The 16,294-nt window shown below is 38.3% G+C and overlaps 1 protein-coding gene across 2 annotated transcripts in view; it reads left to right on the forward strand.

The window, feature by feature from the left end:
- The window catches only part of psd3 (pleckstrin and Sec7 domain containing 3), a 218,084-nt gene that overhangs the window by 50,125 nt on the left and 151,665 nt on the right, over window positions 1-16,294 (forward strand). For both annotated transcript variants that reach the window (XM_031904174.1, XM_002934005.5), the window contains exon 2: window positions 8,144-8,264. In XM_031904174.1, the coding sequence (XP_031760034.1) occupies window positions 8,144-8,264 (121 nt within the window). The remainder of the gene's footprint in view (window positions 1-8,143; window positions 8,265-16,294) is intronic.

The following is a 16,294-nucleotide window of genomic DNA, read 5'->3' on the forward strand; positions in this document are numbered from 1 at the left end:
TGCACAAACACCCCCCTTCAATAGCCCACTACAAAATCTAGTGTCTGTAACCATGGAAACTGCTTGTGTACAAAAGAAAAGAAAAGGAAAAGTGTAATAAAATGGTAGATCAAACATAAAATAGAGTGTAAAAAATCCTCCACACACTTATTGCTGAAGTGAAACATAAGTATAACACATGTAACAAATGTAGCAAAAATACAGTTAAATAAGCCAGGAGCCCATGGTAACCACCGTTACCAGTAAGTAGAAACATCATCATTTGGAGCCAAAAAGTACCACTGTTGCCATGGTGTTGACCCACGGCAACCACTGGTACTAATAAGTAAAAACGCCACCAATTGGAGGTAAAGAGTACCGTGCGGCAGAGGCGCGGCAGGGGAATAAGCGGCAGCGCATTATTATTAAAAAAAGTAGAAACTTCAGTTCAAGCCCGTAGGTGGATACACAGCCCAATGTAGGGCATAGAGTGAAGCAGTGCTGAGAGACAGTGGTGCATCGAGGGTATAAGTTGTTCCATGCCAATAGTAAAAATGACCTGCTTAAACAGACCAGTTAAGTCCACAGATAAAACCACAGCTCACTATCACAGGTTACAGACACTAGATTTTGGCACCTTTTTTTGTAGTGGGCTATTCAAGGGTGGTGTTTTTGCACAGTCTTTTGGTTTGTCCCTGAAGAAGAACACATTCAGTGTTCGAAACGTTAGATTAATAAAGATTTTTTGTTCTTTTTTAAAGTCCCTGTGTGTGCGGCACTCTGTTCTTCATTTACATAAACTCCTGGCCAACACCTGGGGCAGCTGATTGTTTGTAGGGAGTGCTCCTTTCGTTTCTTTTATATATATATATATATATATATACACAAAGGATGGCACACCACTACATAACATACCTCGGGTGCTCGTAAAGGGTTCCAATAGTATAAAAAAGACCAGCAACTCCGGGATTTCTTGTGAAAAATCAAAACATATATATATATATACAGTGGCTTGCAAAAGTATTCGGCCCCCTTGAACTTTTCCACATTTTGTCACATTACAGCCATAAACATGAATAAATTTTATTGGAATTCCACGTGAAAGACCAATACAAAGTGGTGTACATGTGAGAAGTGGAACGAAAATCATACATGATTCCAAACATTTTTTACAAATAAATAACTGCAAAGTGGGGTGTGCGTAATTATTCAGCCCCCTTTGGTCTGAGTGCAGTCAGTTGCCCATAGACATTGCCTGATGAGTGCTAATGACTAAATAGAGTGCACCTGTGTGTAATCTAATGTCAGTACAAATACAGCTGCTCTGTGACGGCCTCAGAGGTTGTCTAAGAGAATATTGGGAGCAACAACACCATGAAGTCCAAAGAACACACCAGACAGGTCAGGGATAAAGTTATTGAGAAATTTAAAGCAGGCTTAGGCTACAAAAAGATTTCCAAAGCCTTGAACATCCCAAGGAGCACTGTTCAAGAGATCATTCAGAAATGGAAGGAGTATGGCACAACTGTACACCTACCAAGACAAGGCCGTCCACCTAAACTCACAGGCCGAACAAGGAGAGCGCTGATCAGAAATGCAGCCAAGAGGCCCATGGTGACTCTGGGGGAGCTGCAGAGATCTACAGCTCAGGTGGGGGAATCTGTCCATAGGACAACTATTAGTCGTGCACTGCACAAAGTTGGCCTTTATGGAAGAGTGGCAAGAAGAAAGCCATTGTTAACAGAAAACCATAAGAAGTCCCGTTTGCAGTTGTCCACAAGCCATGTGGGGGACACAGCAAACATGTGGAAGAAGGTGCTCTGGTCAGATGAGACCAAAATGGAACTTTTTGGCCAAAATGCAAAACGCTATGTGTGGCGGAAAACTAACACTGCACATCACTCTGAACACACCATCCCCACTGTCAAATATGGTGGTGGCAGCATCATGCTCTGGGGGGGGCTTCTCTTCAGCAGGGACAGGGAAGCTGGTCAGAGTTGATGGGAAGATGGATGGAGCCAAATACAGGGCAATCTTGGAAGAAAACCTCTTGGAGTCTGCAAAAGACTTGAGACTGGGGCGGAGGTTCACCTTCCAGCAGGACAACGACCCTAAACATAAAGCCAGGGCAACAATGGAATGGTTTAAAACAAAACATATCCATGTGTTAGAATGGCCCAGTCAAAGTCCAGATCTAAATCCAATCGAGAATCTGTGGCAAGATCTGAAAACTGCTGTTCACAAACGCTGTCCATCTAATCTGACTGAGCTGGAGCTGTTTTGCAAAGAAGAATGGGCAAGGATTTCAGTCTCTAGATGTGCAAAGCTGGTAGAGACATACTCTAAAAGACTGGCAGCTGTAATTGCAGCAAAAGGTTGTTCTACAAAGTATTGACTCAGGGGGCTGAATAATTACGCACACCCCACTTTGCAGTTATTTATTTGTAAAAAATGTTTGGAATCATGTATGATTTTCGTTCCAATTCTCACGTGTACACCACTTTGTATTGGTCTTTCACGTGGAATTCCAATAAAATTGATTCATGTTTGTGGCTGTAATGTGACAAAATGTGGAAAAGTTCAAGGGGGCCAAATACTTTTGCAAGCCACTGTATATATATATATATATATATATATATATATATATATATATATATATATATATAATTATATTTGCTAATCCAATAGTTACTGGCAAACCTCTTTGCTTAAATTTTAGTGCATAAGCAAAATGACAGATAAAGAGAAGGTAAAATTCATGAAATTATTTTAGAAGATTATCTTACCTAGGATATTTCAGTTAGTTCAGAATAAGTGCTTTAATATATGTATATGGATCATAATGTCTTTTCTTACTTATTACTTATTCTGAAAGTTTGTGTCATGTTAAGGTTTGTTTTTGTGTGTACTGTACATGATGAAAAGGGGACCGGTCTTTGGATGTGAAAGCCTTTCTAGGCGTCCTCTACCCATTTAGTGATTAGTCTTTGTCATAAGTATCAAATAATTCTTAATAAGTAGGGTTTGGGATTATTCTTAGGTAGTTGTTTTTTTCCCTGTTGGCTTATGAGCAAACACATGGGGGAGATTTATTAAGACACGAATGCTCGGAGCGTTCATTCGAACCCTCCGAGCGTATTTCCGCCGATTTTTTCATGCTTGCGTGACTTTTTCATATACCCGTGCTTGCGCTTGCCGCTGTTTAAAGTCGTTCGGTACGAAAATTTAGTGACTTTCGGATCGCCAATATGATATTATCTTGACTAATATGATTTTTTCATAAGCATTTTAGGGATATTTGCGATCTTCAGAAATTATCGTATCCAATCTGATTTTTTCCCGTTCAGGATTCGAACTCGTGTTTTAATGATCCCTTTGTGTATATTAACTTGCAAATGTGCTAAGGAAAAATTATTTGGGCAAAAGGAAAATAATTTACATTGCACATATTTTTTTTAATGAATTATGACCTATTATTTATTACTTTTTCTCAATACGTTTTATTGAACAAATCTAGAAACAGAAGAAATTTTAATACCACTAATAGCTACACTGCAGTATACTATTTAAACAACATGAATAAATTATACATTTCTCTTTACGTAGATGTTTTGTTCATGACCAAATGTCATTTATTGACTATGAAAGATCAGATAAGCACAAATTTAGAATCTATGAAGACTATGGTCTTAGCTTAGCATTACTATATGTCAATGAAAATCAGCTAAACAAAATGCATGTTTCATCTGATATGCCTTCAGGCTTTCCATATTCTTTGATCATATGTACTTTATTGTATTTTAGTGTCTATAGCCTGTGTGTTTCAGCAAAAGATGAATATTGTGTATAATGTGTTTATTTGATTTAGCTGTTTCTCTGGAAAAAAGAATTTCACTGGTTTATTAGTCTGTGTTTATTGTAATATACAGTTAAGTCCATAAATATTTGGACAGAGACAACTTTTTGGTCCTGTACATTACCACAATGAAGTTTAAATGAAACAACTCAGATGCAGTTGAAGTGCAGACTTTCAACTTTAATTCAGTGGGGTGAACAAAACGATTTCATAAAAATGTGAGGCTACTAAAGCATTTTTTTGACACAATCTCTTTATTTCAAGGGCTCAAAAGTAATTGGAAAAATTAAACAACTGGAAATAAAATGTTCATTTCTAATACTTAGTTGAAAACCCTTTGCCAGCAATGACAGCCTGAAATCTTGAACTCATGGACATCATCAGATGCTGGGTTTCCTCTTTTTTAATGCTCTGCCAGGCCTTTACTGCAGCAGCTTTCAGTTGCTGTTTGTTTGTGGGCCTTTCTGTCCGAAGTTAAGTCTTTAACAAGTGAAATGCATGATCACTTGGGTTAAGATCAGGTGACTGACTTGGCCATTCAAGAATTTTTCACTTCTTTCCTTTACTAAACTCCTAGGTGACTTGACTGGCTGTGTGTTTTGGGTCATTGTCCATCTGTATCAAGAGACGCCGCCCAATCAATTTGACTGCATTTAGCTGGATTTGAGCAGGCATTTCTCTGAAGTCTCTGAACACCTCAGAATTCATTCTGCTGCTTCTGTCCTGTGTCACATCATCAATAAACACTAGTGTCCCGATGCCACTGGCAGCCATTCACGCCCAAGCCATCACACTGCCTCCACCGTGTTTTACAGATGATGTGGTATTGCTTTCATTGCCATTATTCTGGTATAGGTTGATCTTGGTCTCATCTGTCCAAAGAATGTTTTTCCAGAACTGTGCTGGCTTTTTTTAGATGTTCTTTAGCAAAGTCCAATCTTGTCTTTCTATTCTTGAGGCTTATGAGAGGCTTTTCACCCTCTGTATTTACTTTCATGCAGTCTTCTCTTTATGGTAGACTTGGATATCAATACGCCTACCCCTTGAAGAGTGTTGTTCACTTGGTTGGCTGTTGTGAAGGGGTTTCTCTTTAGCATGGAAATGATTCTATGATCATCCACCACTGTTGTTTTCCGTGGATGTCCAGGTCTTTTTGAGTTCACCAGTGCTTGTTTTCTTTCTCAGGAAGTACCAAACTGTAGATTTTGCCACTCCTAATATTGTAGCAATTTCTCGGATGGTTTTTTTTCTGTTTTCTCATCTTAAGGATGGCTTCTTTCACCTGCACGAAGAGTTCCTTTGACCGCATATTGTCTGTGCACAGCAAAATCTTCCACATGCAAGCACCACACCTCAAATCAACTCCAGGCCTTTTATCTGCTTAATTGATAATGACATAACAACGGACTTGCCAACACCTGCCCATGAAATAGCCTTTGAGTCAACTGTCCAATTACTTTTGAGCCCTTGAAAAACAGTACAGTCAGTATTCATAGTTACATAGTTACATAGTTACATAGGGTTGAAAAAAGACCAGTGTCCATCAAGTTCAACCCATCCAAGTAAACCCAGCACACTTAACCCACACCTACCAATCTATACACTCACATACACTATATATACAACCACTAGTACTAACTGTAGATATTAGTATCACAATAGCCTTGGATATTCTGATTGATCAAGAACTCATCCAGGCCCCTCTTAAAGGCATTAACAGAATCTGCCATTACCACATCACTAGGAAGGGCATTCCATAACCTCACTGCCCTCACCGTGAAAAACCACCTACGCTGCTTCAAATGGAAGCTCCTTTCCTCTAATCTAAAGGGGTGACCTCTGGTGCGCTGATTGTTTTTATGGGAAAAAAGAACATCCCCCAACTGCCTATAATCCCCTCTAATGTACTTGTACAGAGTAATCATGTCCCCTCGCAAGCGCCTCTTTTCCAGAGAGAACAACCCCAACCTCGACAGTCTCACCTCATAGTTTAAATCTTCCATCCCCTTAACCAGTTTAGTTGCACGTCGCTGCACTTTCTCCAGCTCATTAATATCTTTCTTAAGGACTGGAGCCCAAAACTGCACTGCATACTCAAGGTGAGGCCTTACCAGGGACCTATAAAGGGGCAAAATTATGTTCTCATCCCTTGAGTCAATGCCCTTTTTTATACAAGACAGCACTTTATTTGCTTTAGTAGCCACAGAATGACACTGCCTGGCATTAGACAACTTGTTATCAACAAAAACCCCTAGATCCTTCTCCATTAAGGAAACCCCCAACACACTCCCATTCAGAAGATAGTTTGCGTTTATATTATTTCTACCAAAGTGCATAACTTTGCACTTATCAACATTGAACCTCATTTTCCAGTTTGCTGCCCAGTTATCTAATTTTGTCAAATCGCTCTGCAAAGCGGCAGCATCCTGCATGGAACTTATAGTTTTGCACAATTTAGTGTCATCAGCAAAAATAGAAACAGTACTGTCTATGCCCACCTCCAGGTCATTAATAAACAAGTTAAAAAGCAAAGGCCCAAGGACTGACCCCTGCGGTACTCCTCTAACCACACTGGTCCAATTAGAAAATGTTCCATTTACAACCACTCTTTGTACTCTATCCTTCAGCCAGTTCTCTATCCAATTACAAATATTATGTTCTAGGCCAATATTCCTTAATTTGATCATTAACCTTCTGTGAGGTACTGTATCAAACGCTTTAGCAAAGTCCAAGTAGATGACATCAACTGCCATTCCAGCATCAAGGTTCCTGCTCACCTCCTCATAAAAGGCGACTAAATTAGTCTGGCAAGATCTGTTACGCATAAAACCATGCTGGCACAAACTAATAGTATTGTGAACTGCAATGTATTCAAGTACCCTATCCCTTATTACCCCTTCCAAAAGTTTTCCTACTACTGATGTCAGACTAACAGGCCTATAGTTTTCAGGCTGAGAACGGGATCCCTTTTTAAATAACGGCACCACATTAGCAATCCGCCAGTCTCTTGGCACCATGCCAGACCTCAATGAATCCTGAAAAATTAAGTGAAGAGGTTTGGCAATCACAGCGCTCAGCTCATTTAATACCCTGGGATGAATCCCATCTGGCCCTGGACCTTTGTTTACCTTTACATGTTCAAGTCTCTTTTGAATTTCCTCCCGAGTGACCCATGCGTCAGTAGCTAAATTACTAGAACTGGGCATATTACAAGGGAAGCCTTCATTATCTGGCTCCTCAGATGTATAGACAGATGAAAAATAAGAGTTCAAAATTTCAGCTTTTTCCCCGTTCTCATCAACCAACTTACCCCCCCGTGATAATAAAGTTCCCACCCCTTCTTGCTTCATTTTTTTACTATTCACATAATTAAAAAATAATTTAGGATTCTTTTTACTCCTAGCTGCAATATCCCTTTCCATTTCTATTTTAGCTTGCTTGATAGCTTTTTTGCATGCTTTATTTGCTTCCTTGTACCTGATGAAAGTTTCTGCTGTCCCAGCTAACTTGAATGCCCTAAAAGCACGTTTTTTCTTACCAACCTCACCAATAACACTTTTATTCAGCCATAAAGGTTTTGCTTTGCGATGCCTCTCCTTTCTTACAAGGGGGATATACTGTTGTGTATACCTACAAAGCAATGTTTTAAAGATGTTCCATTTTCCTTCTGTGTCTAACCCCATGAAAAGCCTTTCCCAGTTGACACATTGCAGAGATGCCCTTATACTGGCAAAGTCTGCACGTCTAAAATTGAGCGTATTAGTTACTCCCTTATAGAGCTGTCTCTGCAGCATTATCTCAAAGGAGACCATGTTGTGATCACTGTTCCCCAAATGCTCACCCACACAAATGTTAGAGATGAGTTCATTATTATTAGATATTACCAGGTCCAAAATAGCGTCATTCCTAGTGGGTTCTTGAACTGCCTGAAATAAAAAGTTGTCATTTAGCATATTTACAAACCTACTAGCTTTTTCTGACTTAGCCACCCCATTACTCCAGTCAATGTCCGGATAATTAAAGTCCCCCATAACAACAACTTGACCTAGTTTTGAAGCCTCCTCCATTTGCAACAATAGTTGGGCCTCATCCCCTTCATCAGCCTTCCTTTCCAGCAAAAATGAGCAGTAACCTGATTTCTGAGTAGCTGTGCCAGCCACATTTCGGCTTTGAGCCCTGGGGAGGTTACAGCAACACATTACTTGTCAGTGCCCCATTAGTAAATGGAAATTTGCTTTTGTTCTTTATATAAATTAATATATTTATATAAATAACCGGTATTAAATTTAAACTGTATTTTTTTCATAGGCGGAGAGATATGTTTGGGTTAGCAGCACATCAGCACACTGCCAGAATGTTGCTAAAGCAAAGTATGAATTCTTATTTGGTCAAGCTATCAACACAGCTGATGAGAAAGCACCAGAGATTGGTAAGCATGTTTTATTAAAATGTTCTATTTAATAAAATAACTAAGTTAAAGGGAGAATGCATTATATGATATGTTTATAATTGTGTTTGTATGTGTGTGTGGGATCTGCCAGCACTGTGCAAATAAAAGGTAATGATGAACTAGATTTTAGTGAAAGAGTGGCATCCTTCAATAAATAAACCTATGGAAAAGTTATAATATTTGTTCAGTTTTACTAAATGTTATCTGAGATACCAATTGATCTTGCATGACTAAAGGTGAAAAACATTGTTGAATGTTGATTTTTTTTTTTACAAATATTCACAGATTTGTATAAATGAATTGAGTTGAAAAGTCATAGAATATTTTGTCACAGCAGGTAAAAAGTCTTGTTATGAAATTCTATAATACAGTGTTGCTTGCTTTGAATAATTTTTTGCACATTTTTACTGGGGCATAAATTATGTATAAATAATACCAAATAACCATAAAATGATATATCTTTTCTTGAAAAAGGTAGGGAATGTTTGCTAATGACGTTATAATTACACTTAATCTGGCCCCACACGTGGCGATTTTCGATCTTTCACTGATGTTCAGGGCTGAATTGTCAGATATGGAGGTAGAAACAATAGGATTTCAACCTCCTTTTGCCGATTGAGCCCTGAAGGTAGATTTAGATGTAGGAGTCTGTAAATACGCAACCATCATAAAGCAATTAACTTTATTTATATATACAGTTTGATAAATGAAAGATTTATGATTAATCACAAATCTGCACACGCACCCACCTTAGCAGACTGGATCTGTCAGTCCCATCACCAAAGAGGATGTAACCAATGTACCCACATAACATACATAGCTGGCAGGGCCTGCCAGATTGGTAAATGTGAATAGGACATTGTTTAAATCTGACAGAGCCATCGGAAAACATTCAGAATGGCATATAGTCCTATTTATTTTTCTGAGATTTTACTAAAAGAGACTTACCACCGTTGGCTTCTTGTTTCTCTACCGGGTGTTGTTTTTTTTCTTCTCTCCAGGGAAAGAACCCTGTTAAATATAAAGTAGTCATTTTAATGGGCTCTGTGGGAATGAATGTTTGTTCTTCACTAACCCCCAGTCAGATACCTATGCTGTCTATATAAGCTAAAGCAATACACAATACACTCTTCTGAATAATAGTTTATTCAGATTTATATCTGGTAAAATTACATTAAATAGTCGCACCCCTAGAAACAGTTGAAAACCATTGCTCTATAGTGTAATAATACCACCTTTGTGTTTATGGTTGATATGGTAAGTATTTTATGTTTGGAAATATACACATCAGTGAAACGCAAGAACTATCTATACCCCTTTTGTACTAGATTTGAACAATTTAAAGATGCTTAAACTTATATGTTGAGCTTTTAGACACAATAAAGCCCTTTTAGTTATAAATAAGTTTATACCCGGGTATAGGTGTGCAGTTTGTGGAATGTTGGTCAGCAGAGAAAATAATTGACTGTCCGCTCCCAACCCTAGAACACATCTACATCTCACGTTGTCAGAAAAAAGCCATGTTTTTATCTAAGAGCAATTATGGCTTTAAATATGAAACAGTAGTAAAAACGATATTTTCTATTATTATGTCACTGCTTTGAGATGTTGCTTGCTTCTTTTACAAAAAATCTCGTTGTTTACTGTGTAACAATGACAATAAAGATATATTCTATTCTATTCATATAGCTTTATCTCCTTTACTGTACAAGCTAATTGAGACTATTGTCCTTTGGGGCAGTTTCACAGTGTATTTTAGCTGGCGGAGAAATGCCTGAAGCCATTCTAAATTATTGGGAGGCAGTAAAGGTAATTTTGTGTGTGTACTCACTTGCTAAAATTCAATAAAGTGCCAGCAGTTCTATTAGCCCATGGAGGCACTATAAGTTCAGGTAGCTGAATCCTTCAGGAGAGGTTCCAGGGAGTTGCTATCTTGTTACCTGTTCTGCTGATTGGCTGCTGGGGGGTGCGGGTGATATCATTTAAACTTGCACACAAGTCACATGGTTGGGGACACCTGGGAAAGTAAGGTAATGGCTAGCCCCATGTCAAATTTCAAAATTAAATATAAAAAAATCTATTTGCTCTTTTAAAAAACAGATTTCAGTACAGAAATCTGCTGATGCAGCACTATTAACTGATGCATTTTGAAGAAAACATGTTTTCCTGTGACAGTATTGCTTTAAATTAACAAGTACACAGACTATAATGGATGCTTAATATAATTTTTTTTTTTACAAATTGCTTTTATTATGGTTTATTATAGTTTAGAGATATAAATGCTTTATCAGTGTGCTACCTTAAAGGAGAAATATATAAAAATTAGGAATGTATCAGTGAATTATACTCCTCTAGATATAGAAGGATTGTGCTTAAAAAAGTTGTGTTTCGGACTAATTTATTGAGAAATTCCACCAAAACCTCACTAGTCCCGCCCATCTGTTCCACTTCCTTCTAGCTGAATTCTCTGGATGTGCAGGAGAGCCAGTGGCTCTAGGTATACTGCACTGTAGGATAGGAACCAATCAGCAGCTAGGCTGACCTGATAGGGAACTGAAGCCTGTCTTTACTTGTGTGACTGCAGGGCTGTGATTGGCTCTCCCCCTCCTACTCTGTTTCTGGCAGGGACCGTTAGGACACGCCCACCCTTCATTTTAAACACGGACAGAGATCTGATCGGATTATAGGGAACATTATATCTTTTTTAGCATTCAGTGCAGGAGATCACAGGAAAATGAAGGACTTTCCAGAAAGAACAAGAGACTGAGGGCTGAGCTGTCAAATCAGGACTGTCCCGCAAAAATCTGGACAATTGGGAGGTATGACATTATAGTGGGAGACTTTCTCCCTTTAACATCATATTAAGGAGTCTATAGGGCTTATTTAGGAACAGAAGTGCAAAATAAGATTTCAGATGTAATTTGCCATTTTTTTTTACCTAGAATGCGGCTCTTTTCCCCGGTAATTTAACTGTAAATGTGGGTGTGAGTGGAAGTTTTATCTGATGAACCCAAATACCTTTAGTGAGCGACAATAATATTTGCAACCACTGCATTCATTTTTGCATAGCTGCTACTGCTGGTGGTGAATGAGCCCTTATGTTTCTTTTAAAGCTTTATTCATTTTTTTTATTTGACACTTTATGTTACCGGTACTATATTTTTCATAATCATCAGCCCACTGATATACTCCAATATCATAATCTTCAAATACTCAACATGATGTGTAAGAAACATAGAAGTGATCAGGTTTTGCATGTACAAGTTGTAACTTAATTATATTACAATTGTGTGTGGAAATGAGTCATTTTGCAGCTATTTAAGCTAATCAACAAGAAGAAGTATTCTAGGATGTCAAACACAAATAAGGCATACTGTAAATTTTCCTTTTCAGTTAGACTTATAGTAGAAAAAGAAATGCAACAGTATGCAAAGAACAACAATGTTAGGCTTATTCCATATCTTTTAAAGGTTGGAAATGAGGATAAATAAAAGAGAATAAATAATTTCTGTTCTCATGGGAGTAATAGCATGTAGGATGAGGGAGAACAGTGTTGCTGCAGCTGCTGTCGAGTGCCAAAGGAAAAAAATGTTCCATTGTGGGGGACTTTAATTATCCACTAAATCTAAAAATAACTTGTGAACAATTTGTAGGGACCTAATGATGAAGAAAATTTGAAACATTGAAGGAGCCATATATACCTGTATTCGATATAAGTGTAACAAATTAAGTTTTGTTGGGAATACATTTTGTGTGCTCAGTTAATCACAAAGGAAATAGCAGTAACTGGTATGTGTTTTATTTTACATTTATTTGAGCTTCCTTGGTTTGACAAGGCCATTGAGAATGGAGAAGTGATTTAGCTAGGTACTTCCTTTCATTTACAGCCTGTGTAATATATATTTATCATTATGTTTATATTTTTGGCAAAAGGGGCGATTGAATATTAGTTACTACTAATAAATTGCTGTTCCCAGGGGAATAAGGAGTAGGATGTATGGGAAAAAAAAACTATGAACCCTTTAATCTTCTGTATTTAGTATTTTTCAACTATGAAGCGCCACACGTGTAATTTGTTTAAATGGAGAATTTGAGCTCTATATAAACAAACTATTCCCTTCCCTTCCAAGTTGCACCTGAAGATCTCTGAAAGAAAAATTAAAACATTCTTCCACCATAAAAGGTTGCTAAGTGTTCTTTTTCTCCCCATTATGTCCTTTCCAAACCCCTCCTGTTAGTATTGAATTAGAAGTCACACTGCATCACAGTGGAAAAGGAAATATTATTTGATTATAAAAGGTCTAAAAACAGCTGTGATGAGATAATTTCTGGTTACTTTACTCCATTACTGCTGCAATACAATTTTCAGCATGTAAGTTATTTCTTACGCAAAAGGCTTCATTGATCATATCGAGATTAAAATTGTCTTGTTGAAACTGCAAGCAAGAAATGCTCCAGAAAAATGAAAACATTCTTGATAATGTTACTTCTGTGTTTAAAAGCATTGTGCTTCTGTTTTATGTATCCAATTTGTATTACATTTCACAATAGACAGGGAAAGTGCAGACTGTACTCCAAACTCTAATGGTAACCAATCTGTGGTCAGTTTTTACTGGTTTGCTGTTTATTGCTGTTGTATTTTATAAAGAGCTGTTTTTAAGAAAAGGAGACTTTAAAAGTATCTTTTTTTCTCAGCTAGCTCCTGCACATTCCGAAGGAATGCTGCAGGACCAGAGCTAGTAGTTCCCAAAGCTAGTAGCTTTCAGACTGTGGGGCTGGCATCACTAGGGGGGGGGCAAATTTCTAAAGTCTGTCAAATAGCAGCACTGGTAGGGTGGATTTCCTGTGCAAGTTGCTTTTGAGAGGCCCTGTTAAATACATTCCTTGCAACCATATTTGACTACTACCAGAGGAGATTGAGGGGTTAAGGGAAGGAAACTTACCAGGGATATTTCATGAACAAGTATTAGGAACAAATCTTATTTTTGTGCCTTGCCCAAAAGGAACTTTCATTGCACCTGGGATAGGTTTTTTTTTAAAGAAATAGTTCCTGCTTGGCATTAGCCGTATAACTATAAGTAAATTATATAGGTATATAGTATAGCTGGAAGTATGTTTTTTCAACCCATTTAAGTGCCAGCAGAATTTCCACTAAACATTTTTTGAACATTTTGTGCTCTCTCATTTTAGGGGTATTTCCTGAGGGGCTTTGGTTTAGGTAGGAAAACGATAAAACGATATGCATGAGTTTTTGTGTATCTCCACTTCTGGAACAATATTAAGAGCTCTAAATACTTCTAAAAAATGTATTATGTAGGGATTTATATCGGCAAAATATTTTATTTTATGCACTAAAAAGCAATGGATTTGGAAAGAATCATGTCTTGAATATGCCAAAACCAGTTTTATGAAGATTTCTGACTTTTGATCAAAAACTCAAGGTTTTAAAGCGCTACAGCAGAATATAGATTACTTTGGATTCCAAAGCCAAAAATCCTGGAACAGTAGGTTTATCCCTGGAGGCCATACATTTTTGATGCAGAATCTAAAATGGCAAACCATATCTTTCTGCTCCTAATCAAATCAAATCACTTTTATTGTCACATCACGTTACTGGTACACAGATACAGTACATGTGAGTGAAATTCTTATGTGCAAGCTACACAAGCAATAGTGTTGTACAATTTTAAGAATAAATATGCATATGAAAAATACAGTAGTATTAATATTGAGCAAGTATTGAAAAATACTTAGTGACTATACGTGACCGTGTAATGTCTATGAGACCATTTGGTCAGTGTTCAGCAGTCTGATGGCCTGATGATAGAAGCTGTCCCTCAGCCTGCTGGTTCGGGACTGGATACTTCCATACCTCCTGCCTGACGGGAGCAGTTTAAATAAGTTGTTACTGGGATGACTGGAGTCTTTGATGATCCTCCTGGCTTTCCTCAGGCACCGCTTCCTGTAGATGTCATGGAGAGAGGGAAGCTCACCTCCAATTATTCTCTCGGCACATCGCACCACTCTTTGCAGAGCTTTGCGGTTGAAGACGGTGCTGTTGCCGTACCAGGTAGTGATGGATCCAGTGAGGATGCTCTCGATGGCACAGCGGTAGAAGGATCTAAGGATTCGGGGGCTCATGCCAAATCTCTTCAGTCTCCTGAGAAAGAAGAGTCGCTGCTGCGCCTTCTTCACTGTTTTGTCAATATGAACTGACCATGTGAGATCATCTGCGATGTGAACACCCAGGAAACTGAAGCTGTTCACTCTCTCCACAGCAACACCGTTGATGATGATGGGGGAATGTGCACCTCTAATTACCAAACATCAAGGTATCAAACCAAACATTAACTCAAACCTTTCAATTTGCAAGTTATCTCCCACATAGCATTAGGTACAGAGAAATACATCCTAAATATGAATGCCAAGGGCCCACTGAATAGTTTGATGCCCATTCTACATAAGATTACCAAAGTATCAGGTAATTAGAGACCCCAAAATGAAGGTAGTGCAAACAAATGGCCCTGGAGGTCAGCTAGTGAAAGCTCAACACATTTACTGCAATATTTCTGGGGTAAAATACACAAAAAATTTGACCCCCAAACCATATATTTTTGGAAAGTACACATACAGTCAAATTTAAAATGGGTAACCATGTCTTTCTACTCCAATCTACTGGGTAGCAATGCTTTTCCAAAATAGGACTCAAAGCTTCCACTTTCTAGCATATTATCTCCTGCATTAGGCACCAAGAAAAAAACCAAAACATGCTGAATATGAATGCCAAAGGTCCACTGAAAAGTTTGATGCCCATTGTGCATAGGATTACCAAAGTATCTGGCATTGAGAGATTAATGAGAGATTAAATCTAGATGTAGCGATTTTTATGTAATTTCTGAAAATTGTCTCAAAGTTTGCAATTTACATCATTATATGCCCCACTATTCATAACATATTAGCATAAAACATCCTAAATTTTAATGCCAGGGGTCTACCGAACAGTGTGAAGCCCAATATGCCTAGATTTCCCAAACTTTGGTGTATAGACACCCAAATGAAAATAGTGCATATGAGTTTTCACATCTAACACTCTGTCTCCTGCAATATAAGCACCTGGAATATGTATTATGTGCCATAAGACCCCCTAACAGTACAGAAACCTTAGAAAACTATATATTTTCTATTCAGACCAAACTAAAATGTGTAAATACATTTTTTACTGCAAACTACGTACCTGCAAAGCTATGCTAAATGTAGCATTTTTTATTACATTTCTCAAATAAATCAAAACAACATGCATCTTACCACATTATATGCCCCATATTTCTAAATATAAACCCCAGGGGTCTACTGAACAGTGTGATGCCCAATATGCACTGATTTACCAAACTGTGTGGTGCACAGTGGCACCCAAACCAAAATAATGCATATGAATTTCAACATCTGACACAAACTGCTGTGTATTATTTGCTATAAGACCCCCTAAAAGTACAGGGAAAACCATATATTTTCTAAAAGTACACATACTGATGATCCCAAAATGGGTAAATATGTCTTTCTACTTAAAACTACCAAACTACTGTAGGGGTTTACCAAAAATGGGCCCTTAGGACAGGAACCCCTAGGACAGGCCACAGGGTGGTGATAGTTAACAGGGACACTGGGATGACTGGGTTGCTAAATAGTTAACAGGGTGTATACCTGCAGTTCGGGTTATGGCCACAGGGTGGTGCATAGGCCCATATAAGGGGATGCAGCCATGTGCTGTGAGGCAGACATTTTAGCCCAGGGGCTGCTCAGGTAGTGTGCACCCCTGGCACAGTAAACATAGCAGTTCTATAATAGGTCGCTCTAGGAGTGATATGTAGGACACCAGGAGTTTAGAATGGGCGGACATTGCCCCTCCAGGAGTGGAAGTGAGGTTAAGACCTCCCGGCATTACATCAGCCGGAGTGCAGGGCCATAAGTGGTTAGGTAGGTGGACAAGGTCAACGCTAGCCCAGGAGGCT

Source organism: Xenopus tropicalis, chromosome 1 (genome assembly GCF_000004195.4).
Source record: "Xenopus tropicalis strain Nigerian chromosome 1, UCB_Xtro_10.0, whole genome shotgun sequence".
In the NCBI taxonomy this organism is placed as follows: domain Eukaryota; kingdom Metazoa; phylum Chordata; class Amphibia; order Anura; family Pipidae; genus Xenopus; species Xenopus tropicalis.